The sequence below is a fragment of the Arachis ipaensis genome, chromosome B04 (assembly GCF_000816755.2).
Source record: "Arachis ipaensis cultivar K30076 chromosome B04, Araip1.1, whole genome shotgun sequence".
Taxonomy (NCBI): Eukaryota; Viridiplantae; Streptophyta; class Magnoliopsida; order Fabales; family Fabaceae; genus Arachis; species Arachis ipaensis.
Genome location: NC_029788.2, coordinates 64052798 through 64064700, shown reverse-complemented (window position 1 = coordinate 64064700; position 11903 = coordinate 64052798). Strand labels below are relative to the sequence as shown.

The 11903-nt window shown below is 37.6% G+C and overlaps 1 protein-coding gene across 1 annotated transcript; it reads right to left on the bottom strand.

The window, feature by feature from the left end:
• On the bottom strand, positions 1-935 carry LOC107639341 (CASP-like protein 2B1). Its single transcript, XM_016342815.2, has 2 exons — positions 399-935; positions 1-292 (listed from the first exon to the last, which is right to left on the bottom strand). The coding sequence occupies exons 1-2, from the start codon at positions 620-622 to the stop codon at positions 142-144; spliced, it is 375 nt and encodes a 124-aa protein (XP_016198301.1). The 5' UTR covers positions 623-935; the 3' UTR covers positions 1-141.

Below are 11903 nucleotides of genomic sequence, written 5' to 3'. Positions count from 1 at the left end.
ATTTATAAAAAAATAAGTGATATTAATCAACATGGCAACAAAATGCTTGAGGAAAAAGCAAGATGTTGATGCAAGAATCTTGATAATCTTGTGTTTTAACCACAATGTATAAGACAACAAAAAAAAGTAGGATGTGATCTTTCAAATATAAAAGGGTACCTGATCAACAGAGAAAATGGCCCAAGCTAAGGGCTTGTTGAAGAGAACACTTCCCCTAACCAAACTCACAACACAATGGAGTCCTTGAATCAAAGAGTATCCAGCAGCCAAACCATTAGCAACTACCCAGAATCTGCAAAGTTTTTTAATCCATCAAAAACTAATGAATTAGGACAATAAAACATGCAACACTTTTATTGCTAGAAATTAACATAGAACATAGATTAATAGATACTTACACCAAAGCCTTAACATCAGTGAATTTAGCTTCTTTCTCAAAGGAGAAAAACACCTTCACTTGTGAATCAGTTCCAATAAGAATAGCTGCAACAACTCCAAGACCAAGAATCATAAACCTTAACACCAACTCAGCTATCTTGATCCTCTTATCCAACAATTTCAGGTTTGTGCTATGGTACACTGGAGCTGTTCCAGGACTAACACCTACAACCAAATAACTCATTTTCTCTAGACATTAACAATACAAAAGAAAACAATGGATATGAACACCAACCACTAAATTCTTCACCACTTAAATAGACACGGGTTTTAGTTCAACACCCAAGAAAATAGAAGGAAAATAATATTCAGACAAGGAAAAAAGAAATAAATAAAAGAGAGAAACAAAATATGTATTTAGAAATTAAATAATCAAGAAGATAAAATACCATAAAATCAGAAAACCAGAAGAAAAAAAACAATAAACCAGTGAATACAATTGCACCCTATAAATACATAAACTTATTTTTACACACCTATAAACTTTTACATATCATAAAAAGGTAAAAATATTAGAGTACAGAATGAAAGTTTGAAAAAATATTAGAATTCAAGACATGCAAAAGGAAGCAATAATGCCTAACAGCATACCATTCTACAAAAACTTACCACTAGATTTTTCCTTCCTTAATGTGGAGGAAGTCTCTTGATCATTGACGTTGGGATTTTGCCAGTAAATAATTTTATAAAAACAGTCGTGTTGTAGATACAGTCTCTAAACCAATTGAAATTCCTTCGTACAAACGTTTTGGTTGTCACAAGTAACAAACCCCTAAATAAATTGATAACCGAAGTATTCAAACCTCGGGTCGTCTTCTCAAGGAACTGCAGGGAAGTATATTCTTATTATTGGTTATGGAAGTTGTAAATTGGGGTTTTGAGAATAAGGAGCGAATGGTTTAATTAGCAATTAAAGTAAATGAAGAACAAGTAATTTAAATGGCAAGTAAAATAAATAGATGACTGTAAATAAACTTTTGGCAAGGTATGAGAAATTAGAGGTCCTATCCTAGCTATCTTTATCAATGATGATGAAAATTGAATCTTAATTCCACTTTGTTAACCTTTACTAAGGCAAAGGAAGGTCGAGGGATTAATTGGTTTGATCTTCGGATCCTATTTATTTTCTAAGAAAAGATTGGGATTATTGAAGTTCAATTTAATTAAAAAAGATAACAATTATCAATCATGTTTGAGTTTGATAACTCCTGAGTTACTGCTTTCTTAACCAAGATCAAAAGGAGAAAAGTAAATCTACTGGAATAAAAATGTCTTCAGATGGGAATAACAATAATGTAAATAAAAGAAAGCAATAATAAACTGAAATACCTCAAATAACATTAATTCAAAGAGTAATCTGTAACATAGAAGAATTCATAAATAAAATTGGGAAAATAATAAAATGGAATATTGAACCTGATAAAAAGAGATAATCCTGAAAGCGCATAAAATCCTAAATCTAAATCCTAATCCTAAAGAGAGAGGAGAGAATCTCCCTCTCAAAACTAAATCTAAATCATGGAAAACTAACTAATTGGAGACTCTCCTTTGAATGGATGCATTCCCCTACTTCATAACCTCTGGTCTATGCCTTCTGGACTTGGATTTGGGCCAAAAAGGGCTTCAGAATTCGCTATGAGCGTTTTCTGCAATTTCTGGTGCGTGGCCTCTGTCACGCGTCCGCGTGGGTCACGCGGTTGCGTCATTCGGAGTTTTCCTTGTCATGCGGTCGCGTCAGTCATGCTACCGCGTCATATGTGTTTCGCTCGAGGCGCGCGGTCGCGTCAGTCATGCGGCCGCGTCAATGCCTTTTCGCGCTGGCATGCGGCCGTGTCGCCCATGCGATCGCATGGCTCCCAGTTTCTTTAAAAACTCTGTTTTGTGCTTTCCTTCCATTTTTGTATGTTTCCTTTCCATCCTTTAAGTCATTCCTGCCTTAGAAGATCTGAAACTACTCAACACACGAATCACGGCATCGAATGGAAATAAAGGGTAATCAAAATAATTATTTTTAAGCATAAGAAATATGTTTTTCACATACATCACATAATAAGGAAGGGAAAGTAAAACCATGCAACTAATATGAATAAGTGGGTGAAGGATTGAATAAATCACTCAGATTAAGCACAAAATATATCATAAAATATGGGTTTATCAATCATTCCACTGGCTTTCATCAACAACTTTATTTTCCAGATCGACCTTTTCTATCTACAATATAATTATATAAATAGAAGTTTGTTAATAAAAACGAAGAAAAAGCAAATGCAATCCTTAATATGCCCAAAAAAACTACATTCAAACACAAATGATCAACGTTTGATCAAAAGAATTTTATAATCAAGGGGAAGCCCGTGAAAATGCTGGATTTAAACATCAATGACTACATGATAAACCTCGATTTCGTGGTTTATCTTGTGCCTATTTTCAGGGATTTTATCACCTTTTCCCATATTTATTCAATGAAATAGCATGGTTTTGTAATTCTCCCTTGAATTGTGCTTAAGTGTAAAAACATGCTTTTTAGGCCCTTAAATTGGTGATTTTAATTTACTTTAATTCCATTCGATGCCTTGATGTGTTTGTTGAGTGATTTTAGGTTCATAAGGCAAGTATCGGATGGGAGAAATGAAGAGAAAAGCATACAAAGTGGAGAATGCATGAAGAAACAAAGATTGAAAATGCATCGATGGGCGCGCAAGCGTACAAGGCGCGCATGCGCAGAAGTGATTTCGCATAAAGATGCGCACGCGCACAAGGCACATACACGCGGATGAAGAAACAGCCAATCGACGCGCACGCACACATGGCGCGTACGCACCGATACTCACACGTGACCCACTTAAAGGCAAAACGCTGGGGGTGATTTCTGAGCTGCCCAGTCCCAAATCCAACTTGTTTCTGAGTGTATTTCATGCAGAATTGAAGTCCAAGCAAGGGGGAGAAATTAGTTAGTCAACATGAGCCTTTAGTTAGTTTTCTAGAGAAGAGGGTTTCTCTAGAATTAGGTTAGGATTAGGTTAAATTGTCTTGGATCTTGAATTAATTACTTGATTTCATCTTGTTTCTTTTACAATTTCTCATTTCTACATCTTGATTTTCTTAGTTGTAATGTTAATTTCTCATTTTGCTCTCTTGTTTGTTGATGAATATTGTTGGACTAATCTCCTTTTAATGCAATTTCATGTTTCTATGTTTCTTTTATGTTGATCATGCTTACTATTATTGATTTCTCACTTATGATAGTTGTGGGTTTCCTTAATTTTAGCATTTTGTGATGTTTACTTCTATTGCACATTAGGTGTTTAATATAATGCTTCCTATAGTTTTTGAGTAGTTCTCTTGACCCTTGGGCTAGACTAAGGGGATTGAGTGATCTTGAGTCCTTAGACTTCATTGAATTGGTAATTCCAGAACCCTTGGGGATCAAATTGATAACCATTGACTCTACCCTACTACTAAGTTAATTAGTAGTTAGGTTGGGACTTATGGATTGATGTTGATCAAGCCATTTGACGTGCTCCAAGCCTAGGAGTAGTCGTTACATACTTAAGGCTTTAGTGAGTAGACTTAATGAGCTCGGTTCCTCTTAATTATCAATATTTGAATTGTTGACAAGGATAGTGATCTCAATTACTTAAGTCTTAGCCAAAAGTTCTTTATCTTGCTTCTTTAATTACTTGCTTAATTTACTTTTTCTTGTTCCTTTTATAACCCAAAACCCCCTTTGCCCCTTTATAGCCAATAATTGACCACTTCATTGCAATTCCTCGTGAGACGACCCGAAGTCTAAATACTTCGGTTAATTCTTATTTTGGGTTTGTTCTGTGTGACAACCAAAATTTTTGATGTGGAAATTGTTTGTTGGTTTAGAACTATGCTTACAACAAAGTAATTCTTTTCTATAAGAAGAAAATCTAGACCGATACGACAAATTCATCGTTTATCACTACATTCATATCTTCAATATAGGATTTAATGGGTCTAATTGTAGAAAAGGATAAAAAATATTCATCTTATTTAGGTCCTAGCCAGTTCTTTTACCCATAAAGGAAGATAGCACCACAGGTTCTGCAGATGTTGTCTGCCAGAAAAAGAACTACATTTTTCACACAGGTTTGGGGGTGAAATAAAACTTAATCTTCGAAGTTTTCTCTAATTAATCAAGAACACTAAAATTTGGGGTTGAACGAATCAGAAGCTAGAAAACAGGGTTAAAGATATAGGGTTGGGGAGTATGAGAGAGAGAGCGCCTTCACCTTTTAGGGATAACTCCTTGATGATGATTCTCTTGTGGCTCCATGATGGTGATGATGATAACTCCTTGTGATGTTGTTACCGCTCACATTTGCTTTCTTGCACAAAAGTCACAATAATGCAATTAAAAGGAAGCACAAATATAAAATAAGTACTTTACCCTAATACACACTCAGGCTACAAAATAAGAACGAATAACCTACAACAGAAAAATAACCCACCCCATTTACCTGGATCAGGTATGTTCAACTGGCCTTTCCAATTTTTGACTTTGACAACATGAGCTACAACCAACCCCCAACCAAATTAGGTTAGGTTCTTTGGCGTTCAATTGAATGTAACAACCAAAATGAAAAAGAAGTTCCGACCACTGAAAACGATATACAAACCATATTATGGAGATCCGAGTTGAATCCCTAGGGTTTAGGAGACATAGCGACAGAGACGACCACAATCAAAGATGAAAACATCATTTTTTCCTCTCACAATCCACTCCCAGCAAACATATCTCATCTTCATAACCCTTTATGATAAGTCCAATTCACACCCCCATTCAAAAAATTGGTGAATTAGTTCTTTTGGCAAGCGCACCAAAATTATCGTCAAGTAATAACCCACAGTGGAGTGGGATCGTATCCACAGAGATTAGCAAATTTGAGCAGTTTTAATCAAATGATGAATTAGTCAAGCGTAACAGATAGATTGTGATTTGCAGAATTATAAATGGCAGAAATGTAAATGACTAAAATGTAAAGGAAAGCAATAAAGTGCAGAAATAGAAATAACAGAATGTAAAGTGCAAAATCATAAATGACTTGAATGTAAATGGGAATGGAGAATTACATAATGTAAAAATAAGCTATAAAGAAAGTGGTAGATAAGAATGGGGAAATTCATTGAGATTAGGAGATGTTGTCTCTTTGGATCAACTTCAGCTTATATCCTCTTCAATCATACAACTCATTGACCTCTTGGTAATCATGATTGATTGAGCCCCAATCCCTTGGTGACTCAGTCTCTCAGATCTTGATCAATAGCCAATTCCTTGGTCTAATTGTTCATGAAGAGAGATATGCTTGGTCCCAGATTATACCACACATTATCATAGGTCCAAGTATAGGGAGGATAATATGTCACCATATCCAAACACCAAAATCCAGATCCTACTCAATTGTGAGAAGGGATTTCAAGCATGGTTTCATGTTTCCTTTTCCAAGGTTTCCATGAAACCCATTTTGCATTCAATCTCTTTCCCAAGATAATTGAACACTAAGCATTAAGAACGAAATTCCTTCTAGCAAATCAAAGAGAAGATGAAGAGAAGAAGAATTTCAATATCACCAATCCATCAAGTACAACAGAGCTCCCTATCTCAATGAGAGGGAATTTAGCTACTCATAGCTCAAAGAAAAGTACTCAAAATAAAGAATATGATAAAGTGTAAAAGTGAATCTAAAACTGCTATCTCTAACTGCTTAACCCCTTCTTCAGTACTTCTTGGGGGTATTTATACTACTCCTAGAAAAAAATAAAAGAATTACAAAAGTGAAAAAGGAAAATTACATTTTGGAGGGAAAAGAAACTCAATAAGCATGACTTCCCAGCTGGCGTGTGATTGGCGATTCAGTGGCGTGTCACGTGCTCCCTCAATTCTGGCATGGCGTGCCACGCTCAATCCCTCAAGTGGCACGCTCGCCTTCAAGGACACCCCTGGCGTGCCACGCCTTCAAGCTCAAGTGGCACGCCCAGGGTCTTTTAATGCCCAGGTAGCATGGCGTGCCACGCCTTTGAGCTTAAGTGGCACGCCCCAGCCTTTTTCCACTTCTCTTTGCCTCTGAAAACTTGAACTAGTGTGGGACGCCCAGGGTATGGCGTGCCACGCCCTTGTTGCATGTAACAACCCTAGTTTTTGAAAATCAAATAATTAGTTATTTTTTGATTTATTTTAAGAAAATTATTTTGCTAAAGGTAATTAAATAGAGTTTCATGATAATTGAAGTTTAAATTAATTAGAATTTTTATATAAACTTTATTAGATATTTGGTATAATTGAAATTATAATTTTGGTACCACCGTCGCCGTCGCTTTCCTGCCATCACTGTCACCACAAAGCTGCCTAATTGAGCTGAGGAAGAGAGAGATCGAAACGGGCTTCGAAGGAGAATATCGCGCGAGAAAGAAGAGGGAGATGTCTTCGCCACGCAGCTGCCGTCCCGTCGCCAATGCCGTCGCGGGGGAAAACCAGAGCCGAGGCAGGGAGCAGCGCCGAGAGGGAGAAAGGCCGCCATCGCGTCTTGTTCACCGTCGCCACCGATCTGCCTTGGAGCAACTGTGTCACGCATCGCCGATGAAGGATAGAGAGAGAGACGCACACAGAAGAGAAGCCCGCGACCAGCCTTGTCGCCGTCAGCGCCGTGGGTTGCCATCACCATCCTCGCGAGCTGCCACCGCGTCGCCGTTACTGAGCTGCAGCGCCGCCGTTGTCGCACCTTGCTGCTGCCGCGTCTCACCAAGCCGTCGCTGGAGGAGGAAGTTGCTCTTCCACCATCCAAGTTTGCTGTTGCTGTTGCCTATACCGCTGCCGTAGCTTCTTCGCTCTGTTATTATTTTCTAATTGTTGTAAGATATTCTTGCTGTTATCTCAATTTGAGTTAGCCTTGAATTTCCATAATTGTTCCTTTTATCCATTTTGAATTCACCGTTTCTGATTGCTGCCGTGACCACCTCACGTTGCTGCTGGCTCTGTTTGAAAATGGCTGCTACTTCTGGAATCCCAGATCGGAGAGGAGAGGAGGCGTTTAATCTTGTTATTGTTGATGCCATGGAAATAGGTGCTGGAAACTGCTAATGGAGTAGCTGCGTTTAGTAATTTTTGCGAGTTTCGACTTTGAGGTAGGGAATTTATTTTTAAAGTTAAAACATTTTTAATTTTAGAATGCCTATAAAGTTATTCGGATAATTGCAAATAGTTAATAATGTTTAAGGGTTGATTAATTGACGTGAATTGTTTGAAGTACATTTGAGAATAGTTAGTTGGAGTAATTATTCTGATTTATCATTAGAGTTGAATGTGGTTGTGATTATGCTAGATTGTAATTGAAATTAGATGTGGTTATGAATTGTATCTTGAATTATTGATTTTGGCGATGAATTGGCTGAGATTCTGATCCTGAATGAATTACTTTGAATTGTTTGATATTGAATTAGAAATTTAATATATTGGGATGGTTGTAAAATGGATTTGTGACAGGTTGGAATTGGTTGAAATGTAGCTGCAAATGGTGTTTCATTTAATTTTACTTATTAAATTGAAATATGATGAGTTAATTATTGAATGAAATGTAATTGAAAGAAGTTAGTTGTGGTGATTATTCTGAGTTATGTTTGAAATCGAATGTGGATGTGAATTGAATTTGGGTTATGGTTGTGATATTGACTGGCTTTGTTATCGCGAGTAATTAACTGATGAGATTTATTTTGGTTTGAGGCTGTAAATGTATTTGGGCTTTGTTGTGAGTGTAATTGATATTGGTTTTTCATATTTTGATGGAATTGTTGAAAGGTTCTGATTCTATGTGGTTATACTGAATTAGTTGAGTTGTGTGGTTGTATTTTGGTAATTGAGAGTAAGTGCTTGTTGTTGTTTTTAGTTCTCTGATGTATCGGATTGGCTGTGAAACTTACTTGTGACTGGTTGGAATTGGTTTTAGTAGTTCTTAAAGTTGATTCATGATTAATTAGAATTAAGTTTGAGAACTGTTAAAAGATTGAAGTTTGATTACCAAATCATTCTCTTCAAATGTGACTTTTAAAATAGAATAGTAACTTTGCTAAAAAGTAAATGACATTAAAATAAATAGAATTATGAAAGGCTGATTTTTAGGATTACTAGTTGATTGAGTTTAATTTTGAAAGGATTCTATGATATGTGAAAAGTAAATATAAATTGATGAGATTGGAGTTGGATTAATGGATTAGTTGGAATTGTGGAGTACGATTAATTTGTTAATTATTATGAATTGTGAACGTCTGATTGATTGAGAATTGCCTACTTGAAAATTGTTGAGAAAATGGCTGGTGATTTGTGGAGAAAGAGGAAACCCGTAAGGGTGGCTAAGTCCGAGTTTTAGGGGAGGTGCTGCCGAAATTTTATAAAATCTGAGGTTTTATTTGAGAAGTTATTTTAGAAGACTTGGATTTGAAAAATGATATTTTTTAAGTTTTATTTAATTAAGAAAGGAATTACTCTATTTTAAATTCGATTTACCAAAGAAAGGTCTATGTTTCAAAATTAAATTATTAAAGAAAGAAACTATATTTTGAGATTGATTCAATATGAAAAGAATTATGTTTTAAGCTTGAAATAAAGGATTACTTTTCAGGAGTTTGGTGAATTTATAAGATTTGAATCCGAATGATAAAGAGAAATGGTTTGAGCTAAGATGTTGTAGAAGTGAAAGATGTAAAGTTTGTATAGTATGATGGAATTTGTATAGTATAATTGAACAGAGAAAGAAAGAGGTACTGCATAAGAATGTGAAAGTGATGATGAATAATGAGAATGATAATGAGAATGATTATGTGATGATCTGCTGCATGAAGGCAGTCAGATAGATGGTGGTACGACCACTGAGAGTGCTTTCCTGGGATACTTAGCTATAATGCTATTCTGTAAGTCAGAGGACTCTTACAGAGGTATCGAGAAAACACAACTAGCATATACTCCTGTAAGTCAAAGGACTCTTACAGTGAGTGTGTTGAGCAGATATAAGTTAACTAGCTCTGCCATGCAAGTCAAAGGACTCTTGTAGTGGGTTGCTAGTGCCGCCCTGCAAGTCAAAGGACTCTTGTAGTGGTTTGCCTCACAAGTCAAAGGACTCTTGCGAGGGGCATTGCCAACAGGGAAGCCTTACCTGGTCAAAGGACTCCGGGTAACGTCGGAGCGGGTATGTAACTGACAAATGAGCTCATTACCTGCACTAGGGCTAGACATGCATCATCCTTATTTGCGCATCTACATTTGATTGTGTTTGCTTGTCTTATTTCTTTGTAATTATGCTGCTTGTCTTGTAATTTGTTTGTATGTTGAATTAAATCTCTTGCTTGTACTTTTAGTTTCTGAATGTTTTAAAGAGATTAATAATTGACGTTGTGATTGAGAATTAATTAAGTGACTGAAAAATGACTGATAAAATTAATCTTGTCATTGAGATCTGTTTTGAGTTTAGAGTCTTCGAAAGAGGTGATCAATTAGTTAAAGTAAAGCTAAGAGTATACCCAAAAGGTTTGATGAAATATAGTTTCCTTGAGTATGTTAATTATTTGCATTTTATTTCATTACTTTTACGGCATTCCCATTCCCTACTGAGAACGTGTGGTTTGTTCTCACCCCAAAATCCTCCACCTTTTCAGTGACACAGGTTCGAAGACACAGTGTGAAGCTGCAGGTGATTATAGAATTTATTTATGAGTTAAGTGTAAGTTAATTTTGCTTTCATAGAGTTCCCTCGCCTTTATTGCTTAAGATTTTTATTTTATACAGAGGGATAGGATTTGTATATGAGTTTTATTTGAAATATTTTGTATGACAGATATTATTATTAATAATTATGTGATTATTATTACTTGGTGATGTTTGCTATATGATTTTAAATAATAAAAACAAAAATTTTCTGGAATTTTCCATAAAATAGAAGCGCGATATCGAACTCAAGGCTCAATATTAAATAGTTAATAAAAGAAATAGGTTAGTAACTCCTTACTTTTAGTACGATCATGACGTACTGGAAGTTGGGTCGTTACATTGCATGCTGGACCAAGCTCTCTGGGAAGTTGAACTAGCGTAGCACGCCCAGGGTCTGGCGTGCCACGCCCCTTTGTGAACAAGTGACTCCTCTGTTTGACGTGCCACGCCACGAACTCAAGTGGCACGCCCCAATGGTTCTTTTACTCTCTGAATGACACTGGCGTGCCACGCCTGGGATTCAAGTGGCACGCCCAAGTGAGGAATAGTGGATGGCGTGCCACGCCTTCGACACCAAGTGGCACACCCCATGTATTTGGCCTCCTTCACTCTCTCTGGAAACTTATACCAGCGTGCCACGCCTAGAGGCTGGCGTGCCACGCCCATAATCTTGCCTTGGTTCCAGTAGCTAGCATGCCACGCCCAGTACTGAAGTGGCACGCCATAGTGAGATTCTTGAGTTGGCGTGCCACGCCTTCGACATCAAGTGGCATGCCCAGCCCTTGCTTTGGCCTCTTTGTGCATTGGCGTGCCACGCCTGATCGCTCAAGTGGCACGCCTAAGTGGGATTTAGAGCCTGGCGTGCCACACCTTCGACTTCAAGTGGCACGCCCAGTCTTCAATTGCCTTCAGCCCCTTCTCTGGATTTTTGTACTAGCGTGCTACGCCATGCCGTTCAAGTGGTACGCCCATACATTTGTGGACTCTTCAAGCTTGGCGTGCCACGCCTGGATCCTCAAGTGGCACGCCCAAGTGACTTTTTGGAGTTGGCGTGCCATGCCTTCGATACCAAGTGGCATGCCATAGTGAAGGTTCCCCCTGGAGTGATGAGTTGGCGTGCCACGCCCCTTGGCTCAAGTGGCACGCCCATAGTGGCTGATGGGTTAGGCGTGCCACGCCCAACATGGCGTGCCACGCCCATATGAATGCTTGGGAATTCTTCTCTGGAATTTAGTATTGGCGTGCCACGCCCAGTTCCTGGCGTGCCACGCTAGTGCATTTTGTGGCGTTTGTTCCAAGTGACACGCCAGTTTCACACGCCCAGCTTCTTTGTTGCTTTCTTCCCATTTTTGATGCCTTTTTCACCTGAAATTCAGCACAACTCATCTCAAAGTAGTGTACCATAATATCCATCAAATAATGAATGAATTGTACTGATCAAATGAGGTTTATGCTCTTTTATGGTCCTCTTTATGCAAGAAAGAAGGGTAAATGTTGCAAGTCATCACAACACCAAACTTAAGCTTTGCTTGTCCCAAGCAAATCAATGTGAGTAGGCCTTTTATAAATTGAGACCTTGGCCTTTGAATGAATGCAACATAACCAAGGATAGGATTAAGTGTTCACACATGTATGAATGTTTTAATGTTATGAAAAACTCTTAGATCCTTGAGGGTTCTTTCAAGTATAAGCTTCAAGGGTCCTTTCTATTGATTGTCACCTTGAAGTAGTAAGAGTTGTTTCA